Below are 13,003 nucleotides of genomic sequence, written 5' to 3'. Positions count from 1 at the left end.
CCCGCCTTCTTCCTCCCTTTTAGTTCCCATACAGCAAATACATTATAACGTAGCAATTACTCTAAACAGGTTAAATCATACTTGGCAGAAAATACATCATCTCGTTAGTAACTTTTTCCCGACCGGTTATTTTGTTTCACTCCCTTCAGCCAGGTGCAAGCAGGCTGTATAATTGCCTCCTGGTACTGATAACTAGTTGCCACACATTCCATTCTCTCCATCTGGCCTGTGGGGTTAATTAAAGTCTAAACATGGAAGCGGTTCGGACAAGCAAGCTGGCCAAAGACCTGATACAGGGAGGCCTTACTGGCACTGTCATTTTCCACCCCTCTGTCAACACTGGGCCATGCCTGGTGACACCAACAATATGGCATCTGCTTACTCCTGCAAAAGTCTTTGGAGTGGGGTGGTGAAGAAAGAAGAAATGGCTGCAGGTGGCCTGCTTTACCCCCCTCCCCCATTATATTTCTAAATCTAAATACAAACCAAAAAAAAATCTATATCGTATACTCTGTCTATACCTTTCATTTTACCTTCAGAAGGTTTTGTGTGTTTTGCATAAATCTCATTACTTGCATAAGTTGAGTCTGCCTCTCCTCTGTTGTAATGCTGACTGATTGCTGAAAGAACAACAACGCAGTTGAATAAGGATCTCATTCACATATGTTGAATTCTCAGCTTGTTGAGATAGTAGTGACATTTTGCTGATCTCTTTAAGCACAGTTACCCCATAACAGCCAAAAATGCAAAGTAACTATACAGGAGAATTGGACATATCCTGTAACACATTCGGCCCAGTTCATCCCTGTTACTTCACAAGAGCTGACAGTTACTACAGAGATGAATTTCGTCATTGACATTTATTGGTTTCCAGTCTCAACATATTTTTGCTATCTTCATAACTAATTATGCAGCCATACAGGATGTGGTTGTCACTTGTCAACCCTTTCCTCAAACTATCTGTTTCTATGTGATTTCAAACATTATTTTGCTGTTGTCATAATGTAATACTGTATTTTACCACCTTTGCTCATCTCAAGGAGTAGTGGCTTAAAACTGGATTGGCCAACTCTTGCTGCATTTGGGCCACAATGAGCTACTAAATACAAACAATTTAAAGTAAGATATGGATAATGAGAATATCCTGTTACACTAGATCAATTTTATCTTAAGGGATACTGTGCCATATAACAGTACCAACGACCTTCACATAGGAAATGCTTTATAAGAAATAATTCTCTTTCATGACAGTCACCAGAAAACAGTCTTTCCTAGAGTCTTTTGGGGCTCTTCGGTCTAGCAGACAAAGGTTTAATAAGATCTAATGGCTGGAAGTTGAAACTACACAAATTGAGACTAGAAATAAGGTGTACATTTTTAACAGTGAGAATAGTTAACGATTTACTGATTCTCCATCACTGGAAACTTTTAAGTAAAGAATGGATTTGTTTTCAAGAAACATTGTAGTTCAAATAGGAAGTAATTCAGGGAGTTCTATGGCCTGTGTTATACAAGAGGTTAGAGCAGATGATCATAATTATCCCTTCTGCCCTTGAAATCTATGAAGCTCCACAGCAACAGCTGCCAACATCAACCAGACCAGCAACTATAGAATTGGGTTCATCTGTCTTGCCTTCTTCCTTGTGGACTCCCATGAGACCTTGACTGGGACCTAGATTCCTGCCTGCCATCAAGCACTGCCTCTTTTTACTATGGTATCACCCAGCACAGACAAACCTTCAGCTTCATGGTTTCAAGCACTATGGGTAACATCTAAACAAAAACTGAGACAGACTTCCCATCCTGGGCAGGCAGACAGATGCACTCAAGCCAGTGTGCTAAAAATAGCACTGTGGTCACAGCAGCAGCGGCTAACTACATACTCATGACATCAGGGGAGTTTGTGCCCAGATGGCTCGCCTGAGCTGCCGCTTGTACCGCTATGGCCACAACGCTATTTTCAGCATACTGGCTGGAGCAGAGCTAGCATATCTGTCTACCCATGATGGGAAAAACCCTTCCAGCTGCAGTGTAGACTATCCCTAACTGACGGGAGTTAGGAAGAAACCTCCACCCTTGATAGTTTATTTTGTAACTGTCCAATGCACTTCCTTTCAAAACATCTAGTACTGTCTGTTAGAGACCCCCAGTCTGTTCTACTATGGCAAATTCTATATTCTCATAGTAGTTCTGTTACCTAAGAGAACAATCCAGTATCCAGGGATGTTGTTCTTGGACCTTTCCAAACCATTAAATACCCTACTAATACGCTAATCAAAGATCTTCTATAGCTAAAGCATTTCAACAAGTAAACCAAAGCACATCGGCTCCTGCCAAGTTGGCGCATTCACTGCTTTGTCTTTATGTATCATGCAACAAAACTATTACTAAATAAAAAGTTTTCAAAGCATATTAAGATGTGTAAAACTGATACACAATCTTTTGGTTCTGGGAGCAGAACTACTACCTTCAAATGGTTGATGCAAGTTTTCCCCCTAATCCCCTCCCCCATTATTCTACAAGTATTTGCCATTATATATATATCTGGATTTGGTATGCCTGTGCTGACAGTTTGTTTTTTAGATACTGCTCTGACAGAGGGTATCAGTAGTAGCCAGTACCATTATACCATCATAGGTGCAATGTCTACACAAGCAACGAAACAGAACAGAAAGCCAGTGCTGGTATTCTACAGCTGTGTAGAAATACCAAATGTGTCAGCTAAGTAAGTATTAGGTGCCATGGAAACTTATCTGTATAGACTCCAAAGGGATATTTGGCTGAATATGGTTGAAAGTGTGTTGCAACAAAAGCTTTTCTGCTGAAACTAGACTTCCATTAAGTAAATTCCACACAAACAATAGGTGTCACATTGTGATACGCTGTCCTAAAAATCCACAGGGTGTACTAGCACTTAGATAGGGAGAGAGACCATGAAAATAAATTTCAGACACACTCAAATAAGGAGACCCCAATGTCTGTGTGTCTAAAATTAAACTTATATCCGGCTTTATCCAACCATAAAAGGGGAGGGGAGAGAGAAAGTCAATATTTAGAAGTAAAGGTCATGTATACATTCCTTTCTTAAGGTTACTGACCCCTCCCCACAAATACTTTTGCATATTAACATTCAAAACGGATTTTCAGAAAACAATATTTCTAGTCTGAATGACAAGGGCAAATATCTTTAGTTACCATTATTTTTTCTTCTTTTCTAACTGTTCCCTTTCCTCTCCTTCACTTTACTCAGAATGTCTCTTCCCTAGCCATCATAGTTAGTCAATGTTAACTCTGGATTGACCAAAATTCCAATTTTCAAGTATCAAACATATCAATAAGTTGCTGGATATCTAGCAAGAAATTATATAATTGTCAAACCAATAACTATTATTTATTGCAAATTCACTCCAGAGACCATCAATAAATCTGTCAGAGTCAAATAGTAAGACACTATTTTTAATCATTTATATTAAAAAAGGCTGTTTGTGCTGAAACGTCTCATTTTCATCTGTCTGAAGAAATATTTCTGGTAAATTTGTGGAGTTATGCTGCAATTAAAAAAAGTTTGAAGTTAAAACAAGCTTGCTTAAAAAAAAAAAGCATTTTATGTTTTCCAGTTAACATAAAATTCACCACCTAGTTGGAACTCAATGAGGGCATATGCCTTAGACAGGCAGAAAATCTGGATAAAATTAAGACAAATAATTATAAATAGCAACTCATTTTAGATGCAGGAGTTCCACATTAAGAAATAATTATGTTTGCCAATAAGCATCTCTATGGTGCTGGGGTTCAAAGTTTCTCTTAGGCTATTACAAGTAAACTTTTGTAAAATCAAGTATCTTGGCGGGGGAGGCAAGACTTTTGTAAAATCCGGGAGATATGGTAGCTTAAGACTGGGGAACACACAGATGCTTTAGACTAAAAACAATTTTGAAAGAACTGGAGTTTGCAAGAGACAGGGTTTGTCTGTATGGGCTTCATTGGTAGCAAACTCTATAGTTAATATTGAGTTCCAGGTTCTATTTTAAACTCGACTTATTTTTCCCTAATCCAAATTAATTTGGGCTCAAGTTTTCAGTGTCTCATCTCAGCCAAAAAAATGAAATATTTATCAAGTTTCAGCAAAATTCCCAGAGATGGTGGGAAAAATACAGAGGAGACTTTTTTCCACATCATATAGGTGACCTTTTGCTTAAGACAATGAGGGATGATATCAAATGTCAAATTTGATTTATTTCATATTCCTCACATAGGATGGAGAAAGAATCCAAGTCTGATTAAAGTTGGTTCATTATTTTAAAATTTCATACACACTTTAAAATGTGTAAGTCTGTACATGTACATTACAGCCTTTTCCATGCCTTTGGAGCAGGGACCTGAAATTGAGTCCCCCACTTCCCAAATGACAGCCTTAAGCAGCGGGCTACTGGCTACTTTGGAGTGGCTCAAGTTTACAAAAATTTCATCAGAATGGAAACAAATGAAAAAACTTCAAAGTTTTTCACAACAGAATGTGTGTGTTTCCAGCCAGCCCAATTTAGAACCTATTCAGGATTTCCCATCGTTTGTATGTATTATCAAGATCTGAAAATTTACCTGACCCAAGAACTGTGCCTACTGGCCAGGATGAAAAATATCTAAGCAGTCACGACCCTTGCAATTTAAAGGAATAACATTGTGCACCATTTCTTCAGGGGTTTTCAAACTGGGGGTCGGGACCCCTCAGAAGGTTGTGAGGTTATTATATAGGGGGGTTGCGAGCTGTCAGCCTACACCCTAAATCCCGCTTTGCTTCCAGCATTTATAATGGTCTTAGATATATTAAAAAGTGTTTTTAATTTATAAGGGGGTTTGCACTCAGAGGCTTGCTATGTGAAAGGGGTCACCGGTACAAAAATTTGAGAACCACTGCTGCATAGCATTAAATACAGTAACTATGAAAACTTTTTATTTAGTAACTTAAAAGTGTAACTTACTACATTTCTCATTTTTTTTATCCCCTCTTTTCCATCATGACTTCATTCCTCTATTCCCTTCTTTCCTGAAAGAAATCTTGGAATCTCTCCCTCTCTCTTTTCCTTAGTGTTTGTTTCTTCTTTTCTTTCTCTATCTCCACTTCTTTATAGCTGTCTTTCCCCACCTTCTTGTCTTACACTGTATTGTCTACTTCTGACCTATTTTTTTCTCTCCACTTTTCACTCTCAAATCTCTCAATACTTGACTTTTTAACTTATTATATACGATCTCTCTTCCACCTGTCCCCTCACATGCCTTCACATTCACCTACTCAAACATATGTATTGAATGTTTTACCACACTCCAAACAACCTGAAGACTAAACCTGCTAGTCTGTGAGAAATACAAAATATTGGAGTCTTTAGTCTCCAGCATCAGTCCCCATGTAAGACGCCAACTCCCCTCCCCTCTTAAGTTCCCTCTAAGCTGCACAGCCATGCAGCAAGCCATCAAGGGCCGTGCAGATGCACCTCTCCCCCAGCCTCGGGCTGCTGCGGTGAGAGAGGGTCGGGGCGGGAAGTCCTCTCTCCCCGCTGCAGCCCAAACTCCTCATCCCTGGCCCTACCTCAGAGCCTGCACCCTCACCCCAAACCCCTTATCTCAGTCCCCGCCCCAGAGCCTGCACCCCCAGCCAGAGCCCTCCTCTCCCCACACTCCAACCCCCAGCACTAGCCTTGAGCCCCCTCCCATACACCCAAACTGCTGCTGCTGCCCCAGCACCTGCCCAGCTCAGGCAACCCCTGAGGTAGCACCAGCTGCTGCAGAAGTCATGGAAAGTCTCAGTATCTGTGACTTCCATGACAGACACACAGCCTTAGACATCTGTAAACAATTCCGCCTTATGCTCTTCAGTGGATCATCTTTGCTGCCTAAAGGTTGGGTTCCCTGAGCAGAACTTCCTGCTACTCCCAACTCCAGCTTACAGCTACCATGTGTGCTCATATATAATGGTGGTTCTCAACCTATTTACCATTGTAGGCTGCATATACAGCTCTCTGGGTTATATGGGCAGGAGCCACACAATATATATACACACACACTACCTGTATGCCAATGAGGTCACGAGAACCACAGCTGTGTGCTGATTGGGCTGCAAGTGGCCAGCGGGCTGCAGGTTGAGAACCAATGATATATAAGAACACCTCATACATGCATGCACACAGCTCAAGTTTTTCCTAATCTTTTCATACCCAAACAGAGGAGGAATTGTTTTTATAAAATGGTCTGTAGATGTTTCAGTATACCCAAGTGGTGTGCCGAGTCTTCACTTATTCACTCCAATTTAAGGTTTTGCGTGCCGGTAATACATTTTAACATTTTTAGAAGGTCTCTCTCTAAGTCTAAACTATTGTTGTATATAAAGTAATCAAGTTTTTTAAAATGTTCAAGAAGCTTCATTTAAAATTTAATTAAAATGCAGATCTTATCAGTTTAATGCAGTGGTTCTTAACCTGGGGCGCACGCACCCCCTGGGTATTTTGCCACCTAAGCGAAACTTCCACCTTGCACATCAGTTCATTGAGGGGCAAATCCTCAACAAGCCTTTATAGACCCCAGGGGCCAGCCATGCCCAGGGGCTGCTCCCCAGACCAGGTTCCCCCCTCCCCGCCCCCTGAACTCCCCTGGAAGGTGCACAGCCCCCCGGCAAGCCCTCCCAACCCCACCCAGGTGGACCCTGCCCTGAGTCCACTCATGGGCTTTGTCGGGTTTGGGCCACTGCAGCAGCTCAGCAGGGAGGAGCCACCTTCTGGAGGCACCAGAGAGCCAGAGCATCCCGCTTGCAGCAGCAGCGAGCCCCAGCCATGGAGGAGCCAGCGTGGTGCAGGGGGAGAGGAGCCCTGCAAAGGCAGTGGTGGCACCACTAGCAGGGAGCAGCTGCGCCCCTCCTGCCCAAGCTGAGCCCCCCCGGGGGCGCCTGTAGGCTGCAGTGGATGTATGTAGGTGCCAGCCCCCATGTGCCCCCTAGCTCCCCCCTCGCCTAGGGTTACCATCTTTCAAACAAACAATCAAAATAGAGGGGAGAGCCCTGCCCTAGCGCCCATCCACGCCCTCCCACTTCCCACCCTGATTGCCCCGGTCAGACTCGCCCCCCCCCCGCTCCTTGTCCCCTGACTGTCCCCTCATGAAACCCTCCGACCCTAACTGCCCCCCAGGACCCTACCCCCACCTGTACCGACTGCCCGAACCCTTATGAACACCCCCGCCCCCAGACAGACTCCCGGGGACTCCCAGGCCCCATCCAACCACTCCCCGCCCCCTGACAGGACCCGCAGAACTCCCGACCCATCTAAACCCCCCCTGCTCCCTGACTGCCCCCCCAGGACTCCCCTTACCATGCCCATGCCAGAGAGACGCTGGCTCCATGTGGAGGCAAAACATGCTGCCGGGCTGCCGTGCACACAGCCCCTCTCCCGCAGAGTGCTGAGGCAGCGGGAGAGGGGGAGCTGCGGGAGAGGCAGCGGCGGCTCACACTCCCGGGAGCCGCAGAACCCGAGTGCGGTGAGGGGGGAAGTCAGGGGGCGTGCCTGCCCAGGCTGCGGCCCGGTGCCTCCCCCCCGGAGGAGGCTCCTGCAGCAGATGCATGCAGGCAGCGGGCCTCATGCACCCCCTGGCTCCCCCCTTGCCGCCCTCGGGGTCTGCCGCCGCCGTCCCTCCCGCAGTAGGCTCAGGGCCCCGTGCCCCGGCAGCTCGCACTCCCGGGAGCCGCAGAACCTGAGCACGGTGAGTGGGGAGCTGGGGGGCGCGCCTGCCACCAGTCTGGGGTCCCAGCCGCCGGCCCCACTTCACTCAGCCGGCCGCGCATGCTGAGCGGGGCTGGCAGTCAGGACCCTGGCTGGCAGCCGTGTGCCAGGCAAAATCAGCTTGTGTGCCAAAGGTGGCACGCGTGCTGTAGGTTACCAACCCCTGGTATACACAGTAAGAAGGTGGACATTAGATGTAAATTACATATGGGATAAAAATGTACTTGGATTTTTAAATTTGATATATTTAAAAATCCAAGTACATTTTTATCGTGTGTGTGTGTGTGTGTATTCATTCGCTTAAATCACATGCAAATTTATAACATTTAAATCTTAAGTTCTATTATTTAACATGCTAACTTAGAAATGAAAACTACTTATAGAAAAGGTACCTTTCTGAAGCTGCCTTGTGTATGCTTGCTGATGTACACAGAAATAACTGTATGAAGCTATTGCTTAAGGGGAAAAAGGCAAACTGAATTAGCTTCCACCATTCAATTTTCTGACTTTTCAATTACCTGTGTTTCTCGGTTCAGTCACAGGTAATTGACTACAGTTACACTGCATGTAGCTTTGTGAGTCTGCTGTGACCTGTACAAAGTACATCCCTTTCCTAGATCAGAGTAATTATATGCAACAGTGAGTCAAAGATGAGACTCCTCCTTAAAATAAATCTGAAATGAAGTGTGATGACATGGAAATACCTTTGAATAGTTTAAGATCTGATATGTAACCTAATAACAGAAATAGACTTACTTATTCTACTGCCCCAATATGTTTATTATTCATCTATAATGCTTGAATGCAACAGAGACTGTTTAGGGAGGCAAATCAATTGCTCCTCAGATAAGAATATCGCAGCACACACTTGAAAGACAACAGGTGAAACTACTGACTTTCACAATTCTATGTCCTGTCTCCAGCAAATAAACAAGTCTTAATATTTCCAGGCTGGGAGCCTGGAGATCAAAAGGATACTGAACAGCTAAAAGCCCTGACAAGAGGTGGGGTGACTGTCAGTTGCCAGGGGCTGGAAGTTGTCAGTGATCTCAGACAGCCACATGTCCTGCAGACATGTAAACAAGCCTGAGTTTTCTCCAGTTCCAGGGAACGGTAAGCCTTCGAAAGAAGCAAGCATACAGGCAGAGTATTTATTGTTTTGAAATGTTTTCGCTGAGATATTTTTGTTCTAAGTAAATAATATTTTACTTTAAAAAGGCTGTTTGGTCACTCGTTACCACTGTCATTACTGCCGGAGGAAACAGATTTTAGGTGCTGGGCAAACGTCAGACCAGCCGAGGTAATCACAATTGATACCCAGAGGGCTACTCCCACAGAACCCAGTACAAGAGTGGGGGATATCACGATTCTATCCTGAGAAAGGTGACAGCTAGCAGCCTGAGAAAGTGCACTCAAGGAGACCAAAAGCAGTCAGAGGTGTAGTTAGCCTAGGAACTGTGACAATCAGTAATGCTAGGAGTAAACAGACTAATGGAGATAACTTTAGTAATGCCTATGCAATAATAAATGTTTGTGACGTTAACTTTAAAAGCCACATATCATTAGACCATTCAATAAGTTCAAAAAAGGCTTCATTTAAAATTAAATTATATTCAAGAACTGATTCCACGTTCCACAATGTTCTCATTTAGAAAAAAAGTGTTGAGACACCAAAGAGCATATTAGAGACCTTTGAAATGCTCACCAATTTCTTAATTTTATACTAGGAACTATAGGACTAGAGTACACAACACTACAGTGAGCCCACCATTCAAGACATTTGGAGAAAAATACACTAGTGCCATGGGAACGCCTGTTCTCACCTTCAGGTGACACTGTAAACAAGAAGCAGGCAACAGTATCTCCCATAAATGTAAACAAACTTGTTTGTCTTAGCAAATGGCTGAACAAGAAATAGGACTGAGTGGACTTGTAGGCTCTAAAGTTTTACATAACTGTACTCAAAAACAAAACAATGTAACAAAAAATTCTACATTTGTAAGTTACACTTTCATGATAAAGGGATTGTAATACAGTACTTGTAGGAGGCAAATAGAAAAATACTATTACTTTAGTTTATCATTTTTACAGTGCAAATATTGGTAATAAAAATATAAAGTGAGCACTGTACACTCTGTATTGTGTTGTAATAGAAATCACTATATTTCAAAATGTAGAAAAATACACAAAAATATTTAATAAATTTCCATTGGTATTCAATTGCTTAAAATTGCAATTAATAGAGATTAATTTTAATTGCAATTAATTTGTTTTAGTTAACTGCAATTAATTGACAGCCCTAGTCAAAACATGAGTATTTCACTGCCCGGAAACATTAATTCCAGCATGTGATGATGACAGGCTCTGAACACTTAAGTGACTTAACAATACCTCCTTAGTACCATTTCTCTTTTCTTGCTAAACCCACGCTTAAATGATACCTTTACCAAAAAATACAGAGTTTTAGGAAGTGAACATGCCAATTATTATTAAATATACTAATGACTGCCAAAACCCTGTTAATCTGCTCTGGCACACTAAAAATTGTGAAATATATTGTACATCAACCTTGCAAAAAGGTCACAAAATCTACTCATCCACCTTTTAGCACAGAAGAGAGACCAAATAGTATTTTTTTTTTAAAAATGCCTGTCAAAAAAAGAAATTAATATACTTCTGATTAAGACTGAACAAAAGTTTATGTGCAGAGTTCTTGCAAAATTTTACTTGTTCACTCAGAACAAGGCTAATCGTTCCTTAAGTTCACTATATTTACTGTCACTCAATTTCTGTGACTAATCAATAGGACCACTAAAAGCTAAGATACTCATACGGTTGGTAGAACAGGCCTTGGACAGGTAAGCATGGGGAGGGAAAGGAAGGGTTGTTTTTTTTGTTTGTTTTTTAAAGTGGTCTGCTGGCTTGACTTATTTTCCTTAAAATGTACTCACAAATTTTTAGTCTGATACAATTTCTCTAGTGGTATACTGCTCGCAGTAAGACCGTTATTCTATTTATGAGTCAATGTAGTATTATACTATTACAAATATTAATGGCATTACATAATTATATTAAATATTTTTAGAAATATTTATTCACCAAATAAAAATAAAAAAGATGAGACAGGTCTCTGGCAACCTAAGATGACACAAAAAGAGAGGAATGGGACTGCAAACAGAAACAAACTGACAGATTTTTGCACATCTTGTTAGGTCCACAACATTCAAAGTTAGTGTTTTATTTTTCTAAATCAGAGAATCTTTGCCTGTCCCACAAAGACCTGCACGAAAGACTGTGCGATAGGGTGAGCTAAGACAGAGCAAGGGTCAAGCCACAGGATCCACTTTTACATGCATCCAGTGCCTAGTATTCCATGTAACTGGTGCAGAGTAGATGCAAAAAACAAGATCAATTAAAACTAGCAAAAAGTCTTATGAAATAACTTTCTGCTTCCACTGTAAATCTTAAAGCAATTTATTGAGGTGTAGTCCCATTTCAGATATGGGATTAGTAAAGTAAATAGAAGTTAGCTTATTTGCCAATTTTCACACAAATCCACTAACCACAAATCCAACCAGAGAAGTCAAATTTGTGTCCATTTTCACATTTATGAAATGGAAATAGCAGCACTTATTTGTAGGTTTAAAAAGCACTTTATAAAGATGTGTACTAATAAGTAGCATCATTTTACAGGTGAGAGGAAAAGAGAAAAATTAAGTGACCTGCCCAAGCTTGCATGCACATGGTGAAGTGCAGCATTTAAAATATGCAATCAATGACATTCACTACACAGCTAAGTTTGCTCACCCCACATGCACAACACAGCACACTTTCACTCAAATATTGATTAGAAGGCCTGTTGATTTCACACCCAGTGGTTATGCTTCCAGGCTTATTGACTATCAAACGCCTATTGCCAAGTTTTTCTAAAACAGTTTAAAAGTTCAGTACAGATGTAGGGGTAGAATGTGAAACTCCTAATTATTTGTCAGAAAATCATTGGAACTTGCACACCTAAATGACTTAGGCATTTCTAAGAATCTCACTTAAGGGCCTAACTTTAGACCACTATTTTTTAAATTCTTGCCCTCAATCCCTGGTTTTCTCCCTCCAAATCTGGAAAACACATAGTTCATGACAGTTTGGATTTACATTGTGTTTTTTCAATAGAGGATTTAAGAGCATTGCACCAGTGAGCACAAAGTAGCTGCCACATCTTTCAGATATCAAGGCCAAACACAGAGATGCAATACTTTTTTGTTTGATACATTAGGGCATAATGGAGCAGACTTGGATCTACCACATCAGAAACCCTGGGTTTAGTCTCAATTCTCCCAAAAACTTGCTTTAACCGTGGGCCACTGCTATTCTCAGTCATCTGCAAAGCATAAGTCACATTATATTTGTCTTAGAGGTGTGAGGTCTTGCTAAATATGGGCTGTGAACATTCAGCCTCATGAAACCCAGTTACGTTTGTAACTAAATGTTCTAGGCTCTGAGCCAGGAAAACACCTTTCTTTAAACTGCTGCAATTGCAGTTTCTTACCCCCACGCCATTTTGGTGGGGAAAGTAGCTGTGCAGAATCATTTTCCCTAGATTTTTTCTCTCAATGCTCTCTCCCTCAGGCATGAACGCAAGTCTCAAAACTAATGGTGCTTCTTTCACTCAGCACAGAGAAATGCACAGCTCTGCCCATGAACTTCCTATGGTTGGCTCTGCACATGTACACATGTCCCAAGAACCTCACTACCAATTGGCAAGGGGGTTACAGCAATCTTCTGATTTTGGTATGTACATTCAAGTTCACCAAAGAAAACCATGTGAAGTCTCAAATGAAATCCAGTGTGTCACTGGTTATTCATATTATTGTGAAACGTATGTACAAATACTATGTAAGGAATTTTTATATTATATAATGTGTGGTTTATATATATATATATATACACACACACACACACACACATACATATATATAAAAAAATACACAAAATATGACCTTAGCCTGTTTTAAGGCATTAGTCACCAGCAAAGGTGCCCAACAGGTTCTATCAGACAAGAAATGTCCATGCAAACTGAATATTGACTGATTCACAACATGCCTCGCATCACAAACCTTAACTGAATGCAAATGAAGAATTGTGGAGACTTCCAAAAGAATCAAACAGGAAGGAAAAAAAAAGAAATCTGCAGGGGGAGAAAATCCTACCTGGGGGGTGCACTCCAAAGGTTTGCTTGACTATTT

At 41.7% G+C, this 13,003-nt stretch overlaps 1 protein-coding gene across 6 annotated transcripts in view; it reads right to left on the bottom strand.

The window, feature by feature from the left end:
• NDFIP2 (Nedd4 family interacting protein 2) overlaps window positions 1-13,003 on the bottom strand; it is a 69,877-nt gene that overhangs the window by 41,201 nt on the left and 15,673 nt on the right. For 5 of the 6 annotated variants that reach the window (XM_039510753.1, XM_039510761.1, XM_039510779.1 and 2 more), the window contains exon 2: window positions 534-620. The exons of the other annotated variant lie outside the window; for it this stretch is intronic. In XM_039510753.1, the coding sequence (XP_039366687.1) occupies window positions 534-620 (87 nt within the window). The remainder of the gene's footprint in view (window positions 1-533; window positions 621-13,003) is intronic. 6 annotated transcript variants of the gene reach the window in all.

The sequence above is a fragment of the Mauremys reevesii genome, linkage group 1 (genome assembly GCF_016161935.1).
Source record: "Mauremys reevesii isolate NIE-2019 linkage group 1, ASM1616193v1, whole genome shotgun sequence".
NCBI classification, from domain to species: Eukaryota; Metazoa; Chordata; order Testudines; family Geoemydidae; genus Mauremys; species Mauremys reevesii.
This window is presented reverse-complemented; position numbering and strand designations above follow the sequence as displayed.